The 20,709-nt window shown below is 50.3% G+C and overlaps 1 protein-coding gene across 1 annotated transcript in view; it reads right to left on the bottom strand.

Annotated features, from left to right (window-relative positions):
* Nucleotides 1-20,709, bottom strand: part of ryr2a (ryanodine receptor 2a (cardiac)) — a gene marked incomplete at its 3' end in the record, with an annotated part of 479,882 nt that overhangs the window by 256,575 nt on the left and 202,598 nt on the right. Inside the window, exons 51-53 of the mRNA XM_079260659.1 lie at nt 8,071-8,291; nt 7,829-7,919; nt 4,182-4,322 (exon numbers count right to left, since the gene is read on the bottom strand). Of these exons, the coding sequence (XP_079116785.1) occupies nt 4,182-4,322; nt 7,829-7,919; nt 8,071-8,291 (453 nt within the window). The remainder of the gene's footprint in view (nt 1-4,181; nt 4,323-7,828; nt 7,920-8,070; nt 8,292-20,709) is intronic.

Genomic DNA, 20,709 nt, shown 5'->3' with positions numbered 1-20,709 from the left:
TAAAGCTGTGTATCATCAGCATAGCTGTGGAAATCAATGCCGGGTCTCCTGATGATGTCCCCAAGTGGCAACATATACAGGTTAAAAAGTAATGGGCCTAAAAGTGATCCTTGGGGAACCCCACATTTTATTTTATGGGTCTTTGAGGAGCATGTATCCATACTTATAAAAAAACTTTCGATCTGTGAGAAAGGAGTAAAACCATTTTAAAACAGTACCTGAGAGGCCCACCAGACATCTGAGTCTGTTTAATAAAATCTGGTGGTCTACTGTATCTAAAGCGGCACTGAGATCCAGCAGCACCAGGACAGAAAGTTTGTGTGCATCCAGATTGCCTCTTAGATCATTCACAATCTTTAAAAGGGCCGTCTCAGTACTGTGGTTTGTCCTAAAACCAGACGGACACTTTTCTAAGATATTATTCCTGTTTAAAAACTCATTTAGCTGAATAAAAACAACTTTTTCTATCATTTTACTAAGAAACGGCAAGTTGGATACAGGTCTGTAGTTATCAAGAATGTTGGGATCCAGATTACTGTTCTTCAGAAGGGGCTTCACCACCGCTGTTTTAAAGGCAGTGGGGAAGACACCCGTCTGAAGAGAGGAATTTATTATAAGTAAAAACTCAGACTCAAAGAAGCCATAAAATGTCTTGAACAACGATGTGGGAATGGGGTCTAAAAGGCAGGTTGTTGGGTTCAGCTGGTAGAAAACTTGACCAAGCATCTTCGTATCCGCCAGAATACTTCAGATCTGTTAAAATCAACACTGCATTTAGATAAAAGACCAGATCTGATAGCATTGATCTTACTTCTGAAGTGGTCTGCAAAGTCCTCACATGCTGTTTGTGATGGTTGCATGGAGGACTTATCAAAACCAGTGTTTATTAAATATCAATGGTTTTAAAAAGGAACTTTGGATTACTTTTGTTGACAGTTATGAGTTTTGAGAAGTGATCAGTTCTTGCCTGTTTTATTGTGTTATTATAGATTCTTAGGTGATCACGCAGGATTTCATAGTGCACTACAAGTTTAGTTTTTCTCCATCGTCTTTCTGCTCTCCTGCAGTTTTGTTTCAGCTTTTTTATTTCTTCAGTTCTCCACGGTGGCTTCAGTTTGGTTTTAACGGTTTTTAATACAAGTGGAGCTGCTGTATCAATTGCTGTTTTTAATCTATTATTAAACTGATTAACAACTGAATCGCAGGAAGCAGGTAAGATCTCAGAAGGTGTTTGGTATAAAATTTCAATAAAATTCTCAGCCACTTCAGAAGTAATATATCATTTCCTAACGGTTCTCACTGGGGCCCCCTGCTAGTTAAATCTGGTGACGGTAAAAAAAAAAACACACAGTAGTGGTCCGATATGGCTAAATCCACGATAGAGGACACACTAACTGACAAGCCATAACTAATAATTAAATCTAATGTATGTCCTCGGTTGTGAGTCGGCTGTTTACTATGTTGTGTAAAGTTAAAACAGTCTAATAAACTTAAAAACCTTTTTGTCATTGAATCAGAGGGATTGTCCATGTGTATGTTAAAATCACCAGATATGATGATAAAATTGTAGGCGGCATTTATTGCTGATAAAAGTTTGGAAAATTCACTGATAAAAGCAGCATCATGTTTGGGTGGTCTGTAAACAGTGATGCAGAGGATTGGGGGACTGTTAAAAACAAAAGCATGATGCTCAAAGGTGGTGTACTGATCTAAAAGTATTTGTTTATTATTTAGGAGACTATTTGTTATTGATGCAGTACCACCACCTTTCTTGTGACTTTTAAAGGAGGATATAAAATTAAAATTTGGTGGTGAGGTCTCAGTGAGAATAACTGGTGCATCTGTACCCAGCCATGTTTCAGTTAAAAATAAGCAATCAACCTTCTTATCTAAAATCAGGTCATTGATAATGAAAGACTTGTTAAAAAGGGAACGTACATTTAAAAGTGCCATGTTTACAGTGACAGGTGACTTATGGACTGTAGGGTTGAATTGTTGATGCTTTTATAATCCATATTATGGCAAGAACCACTCAACTACGTCAAGAGAAATGACAGTACATCATTACTTTAAGACATGTTGGTCGGTCCATCAGGAAAATTTCTAGAAGTTTGAAGGTATTCTCTAGTGTAGTTACAAAGATCATCAAACACGATGTTGCTGGCTCTCATGAGGATCTCCTCAGGACAGGAAGACCAAGAGTTACCTCCTCCTTCCCTAAGGAAGACCAAGAGTTACCTCAGCTGCATAGGATAAGTCCATCAGAGTCACCAGTCTCAGAAACCGCCAATAAACTGCACCTCAGAGCCTCAGAGATAAAAGCCTACAGAAATGCTTCACAGAATTCAAGATGGTGATGCATTTCAACATCAGCTGTCCAGAGGAGACTGCATCGGGCCTCCATGGTCAGACTGCTGGAAAGAAGCCACTTCTGAGAAAGAACAATAAGAATAGGAGACTAATTTGGGCCAAGAAACATCAGGAATGACCTCATATCAGTGGAAATCTGAGCTCTGGTCTGATGAATCTAAAGCTGAGATATTTAGTTCCACTCGCCATGTTTGTGTGAGATGCAGAAAAGGTGAGCAGATGGTTCCGAGATGTGTGGTTCCCACGGTGAAGCATGCAGGAGACGTGGTGGTATGGTGGTTCTTTGCTAGTGAAACAGTTGATTAATCAGTCAACATCCAAGGAACACTTCACCAGCGGCTACCACAGCATTCTTCAGCGACATGCCATCCCATCTGGTTTGCACTTAATGGGACCATCATTTGTATTTCAAGAGGGCAATGATCCCAAACACACCTCCAGACTGTGTAGGGGATGTTTGACCAAGAAACAGAATGATGGAGTGCTGCATAAGACAACCTGGCTTCCACAATCGCTTGACCTGAACTCACTTGAGATGGTTTGGGATGGTTTGGACCAAAGAGTGACGGCAAAGCATCTAAACAGTGCTCAACACCTCCAGGAACTCATTAGGCACTATTGATAAGCCATTCCAAGAGACAGCCTTATGAAGCTGATTGAGAAAATGTCATGAGTGTGCCAAGCTGTCACCAAAGCAAAAGGTGGTCACTTTAAAGAAACTAAAATATAAAACATATTCTAGTTTATTTACCACTTTTTAGTTTACTACATAATTCCACGTGTTCCTTCACAGTGTGGATGTATTTAGTTGTACTCTGCAATTAAGAAAGTGAAAAAAATGAAGAAAAACCACTGAGTGAGGAGGTGTTTCCAAACTTTTGACTTGCACTATATATATATATATATATATATATATATATATATATATATATATATATATATATATATATATATATATATATATATATGTATATATGTGTGTGTGTGTGTGTGTGTGTAATGAACTTTTCTGAAACACTTATATCCTGGATGTCTATGAATGTTTCAATGAAACGAATTAGTTTAACGTGCGAGGTGTTTTAATTCTTGCCTACTCCACAGACCTACAGGCAGCCTGCAGGGAAATTCTGACATATTTTCACTTGGATGGGTTTTCACTTTACTTTTTTTAAAATGCATTTAAACTATTGAAAACAACTCCTTCATACAGACGAATCAAACTGTTTAGTTTCTCTTGGTTTGACCTCTTTTCTCTCAACGTGAGACAGAAACACAAATAGAAGCACTGACAAGATAGTTTGGAGTTTTTCTTACTGATTAATTATGTGTGTTTCACCTTTTTTCAGATATTTCTCACTTGTCTAAGGTCTAGAAATGTTTTGTTTCTGGAGATCCTACCAGCTGTAGTTATCTTCCTGCTCTAGATTGCTTCTCCGGATTTTAGGCTGAATGTTTTTTTGGTTTTCAGGCTAAGATAATATTTGCTTTAGCATGGAGCTGAAATCACAGAAAACCCAATAAGATCCAAACCCTGCCAGCTTTACCGGAATCATTTTAACCCAGCCTCATCAGATCTGGATGCCATTACAACAAGACATTCATGTAGTCAGGCAAACGTTGTACTTGGAATGGGACTGTAGTGGATGTTCTCCGACACCAGGGAAACAGGAACTTTTGTTAGTTGCTAATGAGCATGAAACATGAGACACATCTAGGTGAATGGACACCTGGGAGGCTGTGACAGAATTCCTGAACCCCATCGTTTCTGGATGAGCCTAGAGGTAGGGTGAAGAAGATGGAAGCAGCCTCACCTTGCAGGAAAGAGCGTCAAATATTCCCCAGAACAGTTTCCTGGAGAGGTGAAGCTCCTCATCAGAAGCTGCTCCAAAAGTACCCCAACCTCCAGCAAGGCAGTAATACTTCCAGCAATGCTCGTAGTGATTGGTCAGCAGCTGAGAGGGGACACAAGCATGTTTAGTTTGTCATTGTTGGTTGGAATAGAGGAAACTGGGTTGGTGTGTTACAACCTACAGAAAATGAAATGGAGGATTTTTCTTTTCTTCTCTTATCATCATAAAACATAATTAGCAGTTCTCATGAAGAACAATAAATCGTAAAAACTACGTCTTGGAAGGAAAAAAGTTTTCACACCCCTGTGAAACTTCCACCTTTTCCTGACGTTAACAATTTTAAATCCTCTTCAAACTTTCCCTCTTTCATGTGAACTTTAATCCTGCAGTCTGTCAGTCTGACACATGAGTAGACATTTCCTTTTGGTGTGAGTCCTGGTGTGGCCGTGCAGCTCAATGTCCTGGTGACACCGCCCTTCTGGATGGGAGAAGTCTGTCTTTCCTACGGTCTCTCTTGTCCTGAATGGAAGAAGTGATCCACTGTCTCCACCTTTCCTGCCAGCGGTTGTGTCCTGCCAGTAACGGCCATGTTTAAATGGTGAATGGACTTGTACTTATATTGCACTTTTCAAAGCGCTTTACGCTACATGGCACATTCACACACACACTCATACCCCAATAGGCACATCAGGGGGTAACTTGGGGTTCAGCATCTTGTCCGAGGACACCTCAGCGTGTAGTGGGGGGACACCTGGATCTGATCTCCCAACTTTCCAGCTGAAAGTCAACTTGTCTTCCTCCTGATTGACAGCCGCCGAGAGTGAAAATGAGAGTTTTAATTCCTCTTTAGTTCTGAATAAATGTTAAACTGATGTGACTTGGATATGCTTGCATGACACTTTTTTTCATTTGGAAGTATCTTTTGTAATGAAATAAGTCAGAATTACAGTGTTCTCCTTTGGGTTTACATGAAAATAGTCATTCAGCACTGAGGTTAACATTGTAAACACGTTTATTCACCTTTCTTACGCTTTAGATTGGTGGGTTGGGAAGAGTTCTGATTGGACAGAGGGCAGACATGATGTACTCATGTCTACCGCAAATAAAAGAAACTCTGCTTTTTGTTTCTTATCTTTTCGGGTATAACATGAATACCCACATAATTAGTGCTATTTCTGCTTTGATTTTGAATATAGTTTTAAAATACCAGCTCAACACTTTGACCTTTTCCAGTACCTGAAGAGGAGAAGGAAGATGAAGTAGTGAAGACGGGCAGAAGACCAGGCAGAACATGTGGATCATTGCAACAGGACAAGGTAAAGACCTTGAGTCTGAACAACTGGAGTTAACGGAGAGCGGACTGAACATTTACATGATGGAGGAATTCATCTCTTCAGATGTAAAATAAGAATAAATCAGCCAGTTACGAAAATGTATGATGTGATTTTCATTCTCTGTTCTTCTAGTATACGAGTACTGCTATGTTCTTACCATGCGCTGTAGAAAAGAAACTTAAACTTGAAACTAAAGTAGAACTAGCCTGGTTTTGAGCCAGCCTGTTCTTTCATGTGCTCCGTGAAAAGCCAGAACGATTTTCTTTTCTTTCCAGTGCACAAAATATCACTCATCAAAGTTTTAACAAACAAATGTCTCATTGAACAGCCAAATAACAAACTAAAATATTAAACTAAGCTGAAATAGTCCGGCCTATCACACACAAAAACAGGACCGAGCATCAAACTCCAGACCATCATAAGGTAGAAATCCCTCAAACAACCAGAAAAGCACCCAGAGAGCCCAAACCTCCACCAAGCACACTGTTAAAGAATCCTTTAAGAAACATTCCTGGATCCAAACGGTGATCCGGATCAGCACCAGAATTTAATCAGATCTTCATTTTCACATTTCCAACAATCCTGAAAATTCCATGAAAGTCCGTCCAGAACTTTCTGAGTTATCTTGAACATAAACAAACAAACATAAACAGATAAATGCTGGGAAAAACATAACCTCTTTGGCGGAGGTAATAACCTCAAATTCAAATAAAAATACATTTGACAACAACAAAAACAGAGTAGAAAATGACATATTTTTCTTAATTTTGTTTATTTTTATTTATTTTTTTTTTTAGAATATCATTCATGACTCTCCAATAACAGTGTGAAGGGCACATCCCTGCTCGTGTGATGGAGCAACGTTCCCACTGACACACAAAACTACAGTACCCTGTTAACAGAACACACATATACCACTTTATTTGTTGTTAATTAGTTATTAAGTATCCTACCTCCCAATTTAAACCACTTCAAGGTGTTTAACAGAGCTCCCCTCCCCTCCGTAGTCCTTCTAGTGTTAAAGTTTTAACGCTGCAGCAGCTCAGCCAGCGAGGGGGAGAAACCTGACACCCACCAATCAGGCTGCTTGTCAGCTCATTTGCATACTAAACGCTGTTTGTTCACTGGAAAGAGGCGGTCCTGCGACGTAACGCTGTACAACCGGCACGCCGCTCGATGCAGAGGAGAGAGAGAGTTTAGGTCAGGGGTGCCCAAGTCCGGTCCTGGAGATCCACCATCCTGCTGTTTTTAGGTGCAACCCTTCTCCAGCACACCGGAATCAGATAAGTGTCTCGTTAGCAGGCCTCTGCAGAGCCGGATGACGTGCAGAAGAGGAATTCAGCTGTTTGACTCAGCTGGGCTGGACAGAGGTTGCATCTAAAGGTTGCAGGATGGGAGATCTCCAGGACCGGACTTGGGCACCCCTGGTTTAGGTAGTTTATGCATTTTTGGCAAATTTGATTTGAGGGGGCAAAGCCGGCCTTGGTATGATTGGTTGGTCATTTGAGGTGGGCGTGGTTAACACGGAAATGCATGAGCGATGCTGCGATTGAACGGATCGTTTTAATTAACAATCGATTGCAATGTTGAGAAAATGCCCATGGCTTTTAAAGATACAGACCCAGCTGCGTGCACGACTTGCCCTGCCACAGACAAAGATGAAACAACCAGGTTCATTCCACAATGGAGAAGCTTGATCTGTCAGAACTCCCTCCAAGAATCAAGAAGAAGTGCCAGAATTCTAGCAGCTCCTTCAGCGTCTTCCCAACCTTCCTCTCCAGCGTTCAGCTTTTCTTTAGTTCTGGCGGGAAGGGAAATCACAACTCTGTGTCATGTCCCTGTTGCCCCATGTTGTCTCCCCATTGTGTTTCATGGTGGACCCAAATCTACGACGAGGCTTCTTGACCTTTCATTCCTGCTGGGAAAAGGAGGAAGTCCTCGTTGGACAAGGTTTCTTTAATTGGTGGAAACTGGAAGCTGGAATTAAACCCAAAAGCTGTCCACATTTGTGCAGCCAGCTTATTTCTGATTACTTTGTATTTCAGGTGAAGCGTTCAGGTTATTCAAGGTCACAATTAAAAGAGGGAAAGTCTGGAAATGATTTATTCTGGTTTAGTTGAAAATGTCAGAACCACTTGGCATTTCTACGGGGGTGTGAAAGCTTTTTTTCCCGTGAACACTGCAGATGCTACCAAAAGGTACCGAACAGCACCAATCCTGCAGACTGGAAACACTTTAGGGTGGACAGAAGAACAGATTTATTCTAATTCTCACCTTCAGAGGCATCTTAGTGTGTTCGTTGAGCAGCGGTACATCAAACACCAGCCTCCTTAGCAGGTGCTGCATCATCGAGGGCCTCAGTTTACTGCTCAGGGTGACAGACAGAACATAGAAAATAATATCTGAAACTAGCTCTATAAAACGTGAAATGATGAGTGGAACAATATAAACCGTTCATCCTGCTGAGAAAGGGATGCTTTTATTTAGATATTTCAACAGAAGTCGTCTGCTCTCACCCACAAACAGCAAGCAGACACTCCTCGATGGCATCCCGCTGAGCTTTGGTGAGGCAGCAGCCTTTGGACAGGCGGTACACCGTGTGAAGGAGGGAGTCGATTAAAGAGGCAAATGGCTCGGTTCCGGCAAACAGAGGAGCACATTTAGTCAGGAGGGGGAGCACTGCTGTGCACAGGTACCTGTTGAGGGCCAGGGCCATGTCTGTGGCGCTGAGGGCCACCTGAGACAGAAACCAAGACAGACACAACATCAGATCTCTGCTTAGAGAAAGAAAACACACTTTTTGCATCTGCTAAAAGGAAAAAAAAACATGGCGGATGATGGAGGTGTGGCTGTAAGCAAACTTTTCTTTGTGCTTCTGAGTCTCTTCATGTCTCTGAACTCGTTTCCTGTTACAACTCAGCAGATATTGTGGAAGTTAGAAGAGTTGCTGCGAGGTCATAGCTAACTCCTGCAACAAGTACCTATTCCCGTAACATGGCAACTGTAAACAGCAACTTTGAACAGTGTATGATTAGCAACCTGTGATAGATGAGACATGATCTCCCAGGAAATGCCACACAGCAGAGAGGGGCCTGTAATACACGGAGCTCCGTGGCTGCATTAGAAGTAAAGAAAATTAGGAAGTTAGGAATTAGATATTCAGCAGGTGTGACATGAACCTGGTTTCTGGAATATTTAGGAAAAAATAAAATAAAAAAACAGTAGAGAAGAATAGAGAGGTTGTTTAGGTATGATGTGCTCCCTGACAGGGAAAGATTTTGGCAGCTGGGAGATGTAACTGGGGTTTTAGCTAGAATGAGTTGATCCGAACTATTAAGTTAAAAAAAAAAAAAAAAAATATCTATGTGAGTTAAAATCAATAAGTTGATGAATAAGTAAACAAATGATTGAATGAATGGCTAGAAATACATGATGAAATCATTCTTACTGCTAGCTAAATTAGAAATGACATGAAATATGATCTAATGTGAAGTGCGGGTGAGTGGACTCGGAGTGTGTGTAAGTGTGTATGGGGTACCCATAAAAAAACCTCTCCGAAAGTTTCCCTCTGATTATTTTGCATGAGTGCTGAAACCACCAGGAGCCTCATTTATCAATCTGTGCGTAGCAGCGATGACTCCAGGCGGCGTACGTATGGAAACCAGAAAAAACATCCAGGTTTCTAAAGCAGCACGTCCCACGCCTGCTTCTTCCATAAATCAGGATCAACACTAAGCTTTGTGCACATGAGGGAACATCTGGCCACGCCCACATGTTGGCTATAAAAGGTCATGCCGACGCCCTGATAAATATTAATCCATCTCATTTCCATGACGGTTCTGCAGGAAAAAAGAGGAATTTTCTGGAAAATGAGGAAGAACTTCTAACAGATAAAGCTGTAAAATGTAAAAGTATTTTATCTGGTGGAGACGGGATGGACATCAGCACCACCAGAAAGACAGAGGAGGTCAGCAGGGGACAGATGCTGTCAGCGTCTCATCAGACCACCGGACTTATCCAGAAAGGACAAATAAAGTGGTCAGACAGTAAAATGTAGGGAGAAAGTGCATCTTGGTCCACAGGAGGAGGAAGGGGGGGCGCTGCCCACTCCCACAGATTAGAAGCTGGCGGGAAAATGAAGGAGTCCAGAGATACGCTGGAACAAAATGCTCCAGATGATGCTGGAAGTGCTTCATTCCTTTGTTTCAGATTATAAAATGAACGGACATGAATGAGACGTCTCTGACTCCAGTTTATTTACTGGGAACATACTGGTGTTCCTGTGTGTCCCAGCTGGGTTGCAGCGCTGCAGATGTGGTCGGAGAGGGGGGGGGCAGTGGTTCCACCTTGTCCCCCCAGCAGGCGTGTCCTGGCAGAGGAGGAGGTGCAGGAGACGGAGACATAAAGACAGAAATGAGACTAAACCTGTGAATAAATGAGAATTGTCCCAAATCACTTTATTTACTTCAGACCGACCCTCTCCGTAGGCTGTCAGATCAGCCTGCGGGCAAAACGAGTGGATTGAGACTCTTCCGCATTAAGCCCCGCCTCCCGCCGCTGCGCCACATCGGGAGCGCGCACCGCACCTGCTTTCACCGTCATTGTAACGTCTCATAAACAGAAGGATTAGGCTCATATGAACTCAATAAGAAAACAAACTACAATGTCAACACATAGCATCCAGCCCTACATGTTGGAACCTGAATCAGAGCCTGAAAACGAAGTGGAAAACAGCAACCCACAGCAACGAATGCAGCAGGATGTCTCTCTTTGGTAAACTCACCAGCCATCGTTGGAAATAACTTTATCCCACGTTTTCCACCCGCCTGATGTATTTGTACATGCCCTTGTTAACCAGTAGAAGGTAACCAATCACCCAACCTTATCCCCCGGGACGTCACAAGGATTTCCACGTAGAAAAAACTCTCTAAAACCATGCGTTTTTCGTCGGCATGGAAACTGAACGGAGAGAGTGCTGGAACTCAAACTCAAACATGCGTTTAGGTGATAAAAAACAGTGTCGTTCACATGTCTGATGAGGATTCAACACTGTAACACTGTAGAAAGCTCAGAAAACTCCACATACCAGAATAGGAACCCTTTAAACTTGTTTCAACTGTAACGCTAAAGAAGGCTGAAATGAAAAGAAGCTTAAATAGAGTTTAAAACAAAAACTGATGTTTAAACGTGGTCAAAATGCCTGAAAGCTGAGCTGAAATAAGTTGAACATGTTTGAGGATGGCAAAAATCTGGTTGTTGAATGATCAGCGGAAGAAGTTCTACAGCTGAGTTCAACACTATATAGATGAAACAGTAAAAGGCCCAGAGATAGGAGAATTTTCAGCAGGCTCCGGTCCCCCACAAATCCCTCATCCCTTTCTCATGGAAATGCACCATGTAGTCATGAGGAACCATTCCACCTCCTTCAGTGCAAAGTTTCAGCTCACGCCTCTGTCTTGAGAGTTTTACCTGAAAATCATTGAAATCTGCGGGATCGGAGTGATTTTACAGCTGAGCCGTCAGCACATCAGCTGATATAACGGACACTTCTTCATCTGTACAAAGAAAAAAAACATCTATTTCTATAGAAATATATACGCTGACCTATTTCCGGGGCTAAAACTATTTAGAAGTGCAGCAGAGTTTCTGCTCCACGCGGCGCAAACTGTGACAACATCGGAAATGATTTTTGACCACAACAACAAGGCGACCCGACTGCACCAGTCCGGTTTTACACAGACACCACATCATGCCACAGTTCACTATGTGGGAGCGGGACAGCTGGGTGGGGTCCAGAGTCCAGACCAGAGTCCAGACCAGAGACCAGACCAGAGACCAGACCAGAGACCAGACCAGAGTCCAGACCAGAGACCAGACCAGAGACCAGACCAGAGTCCAGACCAGAGTCCAGACCAGAGACCAGACCAGAGTCCAGACCAGAGACCAGACCAGAGGCCAGACCAGAGTCCAGACCAGAGACCAGACCAGAGGCCAGACCAGAGTCCAGACCAGAGTCCAGACCAGAGACCAGACCAGAGACCAGACCAGAGACCAGACCAGAGTCCAGACCAGAGTCCAGACCAGAGACCAGACCAGAGACCAGACCAGAGGCCAGACCAGAGGCCAGACCAGAGTCCAGACCAGAGACCAGACCAGAGTCCAGACCAGAGACCAGACCAGAGTCCAGACCAGAGGCCAGACCAGAGACCAGACCAGAGTCCAGACCAGAGACCAGACCAGAGTCCAGACCAGAGGCCAGACCAGAGACCAGACCAGAGTCCAGACCAGAGGCCAGACCAGAGACCAGACCAGAGTCCAGACCAGAGACCAGACCAGAGTCCAGACCAGAGACCAGACCAGAGTCCAGACCAGAGGCCAGACCAGAGACCAGACCAGAGTCCAGACCAGAGACCAGACCAGAGTCCAGACCAGAGGCCAGACCAGAGACCAGACCAGAGGCCAGACCAGAGGCCAGACCAGAGACCAGACCAGAGGCCAGACCAGAGGCCAGACCAGAGTCCAGACCAGAGTCCAGACCAGAGGCCAGACCAGAATCCAGACCAGAGGCCAGACCAGAGGCCAGACCAGAGTCCAGACCAGAGTCCAGACCAGAGACCAGACCAGAGTCCAGACCAGAGGCCAGACCAGAGACCAGACCAGAGGCCAGACCAGAGACCAGACCAGAGTCCAGACCAGAGTCCAGACCAGAGTCCAGACCAGAGACCAGACCAGAGACCAGACCAGAGGCCAGACCAGAGGCCAGACCAGAGACCAGACCAGAGACCAGACCAGAGGCCAGACCAGAGGCCAGACCAGAGACCAGACCAGAGGCCAGACCAGAGACCAGATCAGAAGCCAGATCAGAGGCCAGACCAGAGACCAGACCAGAGGCCAGACCAGAGTCCAGACCAGAGGCCAGACCAGAGGCCAGACCAGAGACCAGACCAGAGACCAGACCAGAGTCCAGACCAGAGTCCAGACCAGAGACCAGACCAGAGACCAGACCAGAGGCCAGACCAGAGGCCAGACCAGAGACCAGACCAGAGGCCAGACCAGAGACCAGACCAGAGTCCAGACCAGAGACCAGACCAGAGACCAGACCAGAGACCAGACCAGAGGCCAGACCAGAGGCCAGACCAGAGTCCAGACCAGAGACCAGACCAGAGTCCAGACCAGAGACCAGACCAGAGTCCAGACCAGAGGCCAGACCAGAGACCAGACCAGAGTCCAGACCAGAGACCAGACCAGAGTCCAGACCAGAGGCCAGACCAGAGACCAGACCAGAGTCCAGACCAGAGGCCAGACCAGAGACCAGACCAGAGTCCAGACCAGAGACCAGACCAGAGTCCAGACCAGAGACCAGACCAGAGTCCAGACCAGAGGCCAGACCAGAGACCAGACCAGAGTCCAGACCAGAGACCAGACCAGAGTCCAGACCAGAGGCCAGACCAGAGACCAGACCAGAGGCCAGACCAGAGGCCAGACCAGAGACCAGACCAGAGGCCAGACCAGAGGCCAGACCAGAGTCCAGACCAGAGTCCAGACCAGAGGCCAGACCAGAATCCAGACCAGAGGCCAGACCAGAGGCCAGACCAGAGTCCAGACCAGAGTCCAGACCAGAGACCAGACCAGAGTCCAGACCAGAGGCCAGACCAGAGACCAGACCAGAGGCCAGACCAGAGACCAGACCAGAGTCCAGACCAGAGTCCAGACCAGAGTCCAGACCAGAGACCAGACCAGAGACCAGACCAGAGGCCAGACCAGAGGCCAGACCAGAGACCAGACCAGAGACCAGACCAGAGGCCAGACCAGAGGCCAGACCAGAGACCAGACCAGAGGCCAGACCAGAGACCAGATCAGAAGCCAGATCAGAGGCCAGACCAGAGACCAGACCAGAGGCCAGACCAGAGTCCAGACCAGAGGCCAGACCAGAGGCCAGACCAGAGACCAGACCAGAGACCAGACCAGAGTCCAGACCAGAGTCCAGACCAGAGACCAGACCAGAGACCAGACCAGAGGCCAGACCAGAGGCCAGACCAGAGACCAGACCAGAGACCAGACCAGAGGCCAGACCAGAGGCCAGACCAGAGACCAGACCAGAGGCCAGACCAGAGTCCAGACCAGAGTCCAGACCAGAGACCAGACCAGAGACCAGACCAGAGACCAGACCAGAGTCCAGACCAGAGTCCAGACCAGAGACCAGACCAGAGACCAGACCAGAGACCAGACCAGAGGCCAGACCAGAGGCCAGACCAGAGTCCAGACCAGAGACCAGACCAGAGTCCAGACCAGAGACCAGACCAGAGTCCAGACCAGAGGCCAGACCAGAGACCAGACCAGAGTCCAGACCAGAGACCAGACCAGAGTCCAGACCAGAGGCCAGACCAGAGACCAGACCAGAGTCCAGACCAGAGGCCAGACCAGAGACCAGACCAGAGTCCAGACCAGAGACCAGACCAGAGTCCAGACCAGAGACCAGACCAGAGTCCAGACCAGAGGCCAGACCAGAGACCAGACCAGAGTCCAGACCAGAGACCAGACCAGAGTCCAGACCAGAGGCCAGACCAGAGACCAGACCAGAGGCCAGACCAGAGGCCAGACCAGAGACCAGACCAGAGGCCAGACCAGAGGCCAGACCAGAGTCCAGACCAGAGTCCAGACCAGAGGCCAGACCAGAATCCAGACCAGAGGCCAGACCAGAGGCCAGACCAGAGTCCAGACCAGAGTCCAGACCAGAGACCAGACCAGAGTCCAGACCAGAGGCCAGACCAGAGACCAGACCAGAGGCCAGACCAGAGACCAGACCAGAGTCCAGACCAGAGTCCAGACCAGAGTCCAGACCAGAGACCAGACCAGAGACCAGACCAGAGGCCAGACCAGAGGCCAGACCAGAGACCAGACCAGAGACCAGACCAGAGGCCAGACCAGAGGCCAGACCAGAGACCAGACCAGAGGCCAGACCAGAGACCAGATCAGAAGCCAGATCAGAGGCCAGACCAGAGACCAGACCAGAGGCCAGACCAGAGTCCAGACCAGAGGCCAGACCAGAGGCCAGACCAGAGACCAGACCAGAGACCAGACCAGAGTCCAGACCAGAGTCCAGACCAGAGACCAGACCAGAGACCAGACCAGAGGCCAGACCAGAGGCCAGACCAGAGACCAGACCAGAGGCCAGACCAGAGACCAGACCAGAGTCCAGACCAGAGACCAGACCAGAGACCAGACCAGAGACCAGACCAGAGGCCAGACCAGAGGCCAGACCAGAGTCCAGACCAGAGACCAGACCAGAGTCCAGACCAGAGACCAGACCAGAGTCCAGACCAGAGGCCAGACCAGAGACCAGACCAGAGTCCAGACCAGAGACCAGACCAGAGTCCAGACCAGAGGCCAGACCAGAGACCAGACCAGAGTCCAGACCAGAGGCCAGACCAGAGACCAGACCAGAGTCCAGACCAGAGACCAGACCAGAGTCCAGACCAGAGACCAGACCAGAGTCCAGACCAGAGGCCAGACCAGAGACCAGACCAGAGTCCAGACCAGAGACCAGACCAGAGTCCAGACCAGAGGCCAGACCAGAGACCAGACCAGAGGCCAGACCAGAGGCCAGACCAGAGACCAGACCAGAGGCCAGACCAGAGGCCAGACCAGAGTCCAGACCAGAGTCCAGACCAGAGGCCAGACCAGAATCCAGACCAGAGGCCAGACCAGAGGCCAGACCAGAGTCCAGACCAGAGTCCAGACCAGAGACCAGACCAGAGTCCAGACCAGAGGCCAGACCAGAGACCAGACCAGAGGCCAGACCAGAGACCAGACCAGAGTCCAGACCAGAGTCCAGACCAGAGTCCAGACCAGAGACCAGACCAGAGACCAGACCAGAGGCCAGACCAGAGGCCAGACCAGAGACCAGACCAGAGACCAGACCAGAGGCCAGACCAGAGGCCAGACCAGAGACCAGACCAGAGGCCAGACCAGAGACCAGATCAGAAGCCAGATCAGAGGCCAGACCAGAGACCAGACCAGAGGCCAGACCAGAGTCCAGACCAGAGGCCAGACCAGAGGCCAGACCAGAGACCAGACCAGAGACCAGACCAGAGTCCAGACCAGAGTCCAGACCAGAGACCAGACCAGAGACCAGACCAGAGGCCAGACCAGAGGCCAGACCAGAGACCAGACCAGAGACCAGACCAGAGGCCAGACCAGAGGCCAGACCAGAGTCCAGACCAGAGACCAGACCAGAGGCCAGACCAGAGACCAGACCAGAGTCCAGACCAGAGACCAGACCAGAGACCAGACCAGAGTCCAGACCAGAGGCCAGACCAGAATCCAGACCAGAGACCAGACCAGAGACCAGACCAGAGTCCAGACCAGAGGCCAGACCAGAATCCAGACCAGAGACCAGACCAGAGACCAGACCAGAGACCAGACCAGAGGCCAGACCAGAATCCAGACCAGAGGCCAGACCAGAGGCCAGACCAGAGACCAGACCAGAGTCCAGACCAGAGGCCAGACCAGAATCCAGACCAGAGACCAGACCAGAGACCAGACCAGAGTCCAGACCAGAGGCCAGACCAGAATCCAGACCAGAGACCAGACCAGAGACCAGACCAGAGTCCAGACCAGAGGCCAGACCAGAATCCAGACCAGAGACCAGACCAGAGACCAGACCAGAGACCAGACCAGAGGCCAGACCAGAATCCAGACCAGAGGCCAGACCAGAGGCCAGACCAGAGACCAGACCAGAGTCCAGACCAGAGTCCAGGCCAGAGTCCAGACCAGAGACCAGACCAGAGGCCAGACCAGAATCCAGACCAGAGGCCAGACCAGAGGCCAGACCAGAGACCAGACCAGAGTCCAGACCAGAGTCCAGGCCAGAGTCCAGACCAGAGACCAGACCAGAGACCAGACCAGAGTCCAGACCAGAGTCCAGACCAGAGGCCAGACCAGAATCCAGACCAGAGGCCAGACCAGAGGCCAGACCAGAGTCCAGACCAGAGTCCAGACCAGAGACCAGACCAGAGTCCAGACCAGAGGCCAGACCAGAGACCAGACCAGAGGCCAGACCAGAGACCAGACCAGAGTCCAGACCAGAGTCCAGACCAGAGACCAGACCAGAGGCCAGACCAGAGGCCAGACCAGAGACCAGACCAGAGACCAGACCAGAGGCCAGACCAGAGGCCAGACCAGAGACCAGACCAGAGGCCAGACCAGAGACCAGACCAGAGGCCAGACCAGAGGCCAGATCAGAAGCCAGATCAGAGGCCAGACCAGAGACCAGACCAGAGGCCAGACCAGAGTCCAGACCAGAGGCCAGACCAGAGGCCAGACCAGAGACCAGACCAGAGACCAGACCAGAGTCCAGACCAGAGTCCAGACCAGAGTCCAGACCAGAGACCAGACCAGAGACCAGACCAGAGGCCAGACCAGAGGCCAGACCAGAGACCAGACCAGAGACCAGACCAGAGGCCAGACCAGAGGCCAGACCAGAGACCAGACCAGAGGCCAGACCAGAGACCAGACCAGAGGCCAGACCAGAGGCCAGACCAGAGACCAGACCAGAGGCCAGACCAGAGACCAGACCAGAGGCCAGACCAGAGGCCAGACCAGAGACCAGACCAGAGGCCAGACCAGAGGCCAGACCAGAGACCAGACCAGAGTCCAGACCAGAGACCAGACCAGAGACCAGACCAGAGTCCAGACCAGAGGCCAGACCAGAATCCAGACCAGAGACCAGACCAGAGACCAGACCAGAGTCCAGACCAGAGGCCAGACCAGAATCCAGACCAGAGACCAGACCAGAGACCAGACCAGAGACCAGACCAGAGGCCAGACCAGAATCCAGACCAGAGGCCAGACCAGAGGCCAGACCAGAGACCAGACCAGAGTCCAGACCAGAGGCCAGACCAGAATCCAGACCAGAGACCAGACCAGAGACCAGACCAGAGTCCAGACCAGAGGCCAGACCAGAATCCAGACCAGAGACCAGACCAGAGACCAGACCAGAGTCCAGACCAGAGGCCAGACCAGAATCCAGACCAGAGACCAGACCAGAGACCAGACCAGAGACCAGACCAGAGGCCAGACCAGAATCCAGACCAGAGGCCAGACCAGAGGCCAGACCAGAGACCAGACCAGAGTCCAGACCAGAGTCCAGGCCAGAGTCCAGACCAGAGACCAGACCAGAGGCCAGACCAGAATCCAGACCAGAGGCCAGACCAGAGGCCAGACCAGAGACCAGACCAGAGTCCAGACCAGAGTCCAGGCCAGAGTCCAGACCAGAGACCAGACCAGAGACCAGACCAGAGTCCAGACCAGAGTCCAGGCCAGAGTCCAGACCAGAGGCCAGACCAGAATCCAGACCAGAGACCAGACCAGAGACCAGACCAGAGACCAGACCAGAGGCCAGACCAGAATCCAGACCAGAGGCCAGACCAGAGGCCAGACCAGAGACCAGACCAGAGTCCAGACCAGAGTCCAGGCCAGAGTCCAGACCAGAGACCAGACCAGAGGCCAGACCAGAATCCAGACCAGAGGCCAGACCAGAGGCCAGACCAGAGACCAGACCAGAGTCCAGACCAGAGTCCAGACCAGAGACCAGACCAGAGACCAGACCAGAGGCCAGACCAGAATCCAGACCAGAGGCCAGACCAGAGGCCAGACCAGAGACCAGACCAGAGTCCAGACCAGAGTCCAGGCCAGAGTCCAGACCAGAGACCAGACCAGAGGCCAGACCAGAATCCAGACCAGAGGCCAGACCAGAGGCCAGACCAGAGACCAGACCAGAGTCCAGACCAGAGTCCAGGCCAGAGTCCAGACCAGAGACCAGACCAGAGACCAGACCAGAGTCCAGACCAGAGGCCAGACCAGAGGCCAGACCAGAGTCCAGACCAGAGGCCAGACCAGAGACCAGACCAGAGACCAGATCAGAATCCAGACCAGAGGCCAGACCAGAGGCCAGACCAGAGACCAGACCAGAGGCCAGACCAGAGTCCAGACCAGAGACCAGACCAGAGACCAGATCAGAATCCAGACCAGAGGCCAGACCAGAGGCCAGACCAGAGTCCAGACCAGAGTCCAGACCAGAGGCAAGACCAGAGGCCAGACCAGAGACCAGACCAGAGGCCAGACCAGAGTCCAGACCAGAGGCCAGACCAGAGACCAGACCAGAGGCCAGACCAGAGTCCAGACCAGAGTCCAGACCAGAGGCCAGACCAGAGGCCAGACCAGAGTCCAGACCAGAGGCCAGACCAGAGGCCAGACCAGAGTCCATCTTAGAGTCCAGGCCAGAGTCCAGACCAGAGGCCAGACCAGAGGCCAGACCAGAATCCAGACCAGAGGCCAGACCAGAGACCAGACCAGAGACCAGACCAGAGGCCAGATCAGAGTCCAGACCAGAGTCCAGACCAGAGGCCAGATCAGAATCCAGACCAGAATCCAGACCAGAGGCCAGACCAGAGGCCAGACCAGAGGCCAGACCAGAGTCCATCTTAGAGTCCAGGCCAGAGTCCAGACCAGAGGCCAGACCAGAGGCCAGACCAGAATCCAGACCAGAGGCCAGACCAGAGACCAGACCAGAGACCAGACCAGAGGCCAGATCAGAGTCCAGACCAGAGTCCAGACCAGAGGCCAGATCAGAATCCAGACCAGAATCCAGACCAGAGTCCAGACCAGAGGCCAGACCAGAGTCCATCTTAGAGTCCAGGCCAGAGTCCATCTTAGAGTCCAGGCCAGAGTCCAGACCAGAATACAGACCAGAGGCCAGACCAGAGGCCAGACCAGAGACCAGACCAGAGTCCAGACCAGAGGCCAGACCAGAGGCCAGACCAGAGGCCAGACCAGAATCCAGACCAGAGGCCAGACCAGAGGCCAGACCAGAGGCCAGACCAGAATCCAGACCAGAGGCCAGACCAGAGTCCAGACCAGAGACTAGAACAGAGTCCAGACCAGAGGCCAGACCAGAGACCAGACCAGAGGCCAGACCAGAGTCCAGACCAGAGGCCAGACCAGAGTCCAGACCAGAGTCCAGACCAGAGGCCAGACCAGAGGCCAGACCAGAGTCCAGACCAGAGACCAGACCAGAATCCAGACCAGAGACCAGACCAGAGGCCAGACCAGAGTCCAGACCAGAGACCAGACCAGAGTCCAGACCAGAGTCCAGACCAGAGACCAGACCAGAGACCAGACCAGAGTCCAGACCAGAGACCAGATCAGAGACCAGACCAGAGGCCAGACCAGAGTCCAGACCAGAGTCCAGACCAGAGGCCAGACCAGAGTCCAGACCAGAGTCCAGACCAGAGACCAGACCAGAATCCAGACCAGAGACCAGACCAGAGGCCAGACCAGAGTCCAGACCAGAGACCAGACCAGAGTCCAGACCAGAGTCCAGACCAGAGACCAGACCAGAGACCAGACCAGAGTCCAGACCAGAGACCAGATCAGAGGCCAGACCAGAGACCAGACCAGAGGCCAGACCAGAGACCAGATCAGAGGCCAGACCAGAGTCCAGACCAGAGTCCAGACCAGAGGCCAGACCAGAGACCAGATCAGAGGCCAGACCAGAGTCCAGACCAGAGGCCAGACCAGAGTCCAGACCAGAGGCCAGACCAGAGTCCAGACCAGAGGCCAGACCAGAGTCCAGACCAGAGACCAGATCAGAATCCAGACCAGAGACCAGACCAGAGTCCAGACCAGAGACCAGATCAGAGTCCAGACCAGAGGCCAGACCAGAATCCAGACCAGAGGCCAGACCAGAGTCCAGACCAGAGGCCAGACCAGAGACCAGACCAGAGGCCAGACCAGAGACCAGATCAGAGGCCAGACCAGAGTCCAGACCAGAGTCCAGACCAGAGGCCAGACCAGAGTCCAGACCAGAGGCCAGACCAGAGACCAGACCAGAGGCCAGACCAGAGACCAGATCAGAGGCCAGACCAGAGTCCAGACCAGAGTCCAGACCAGAGGCCAGACCAGAGGCCAGACCAGAGACCAGACCAGAGGCCAGACCAGAGACCAGATCAGAGGCCAGACCAGAGTCCAGACCAGAGTCCAGACCAGAGGCCAGACCAGAGTCCAGACCAGAGGCCAGACCAGAGACCAGACCAGAGGCCAGACCAGAGACCAGACCAGAGGCCAGACCAGAGTCCAGACCAGAGTCCAGACCA

Source organism: Telmatherina bonti (assembly GCF_933228915.1).
Source record: "Telmatherina bonti genome assembly, chromosome: 21".
Classification (NCBI taxonomy): domain Eukaryota; kingdom Metazoa; phylum Chordata; class Actinopteri; order Atheriniformes; family Telmatherinidae; genus Telmatherina; species Telmatherina bonti.
This window is presented reverse-complemented; position numbering and strand designations above follow the sequence as displayed.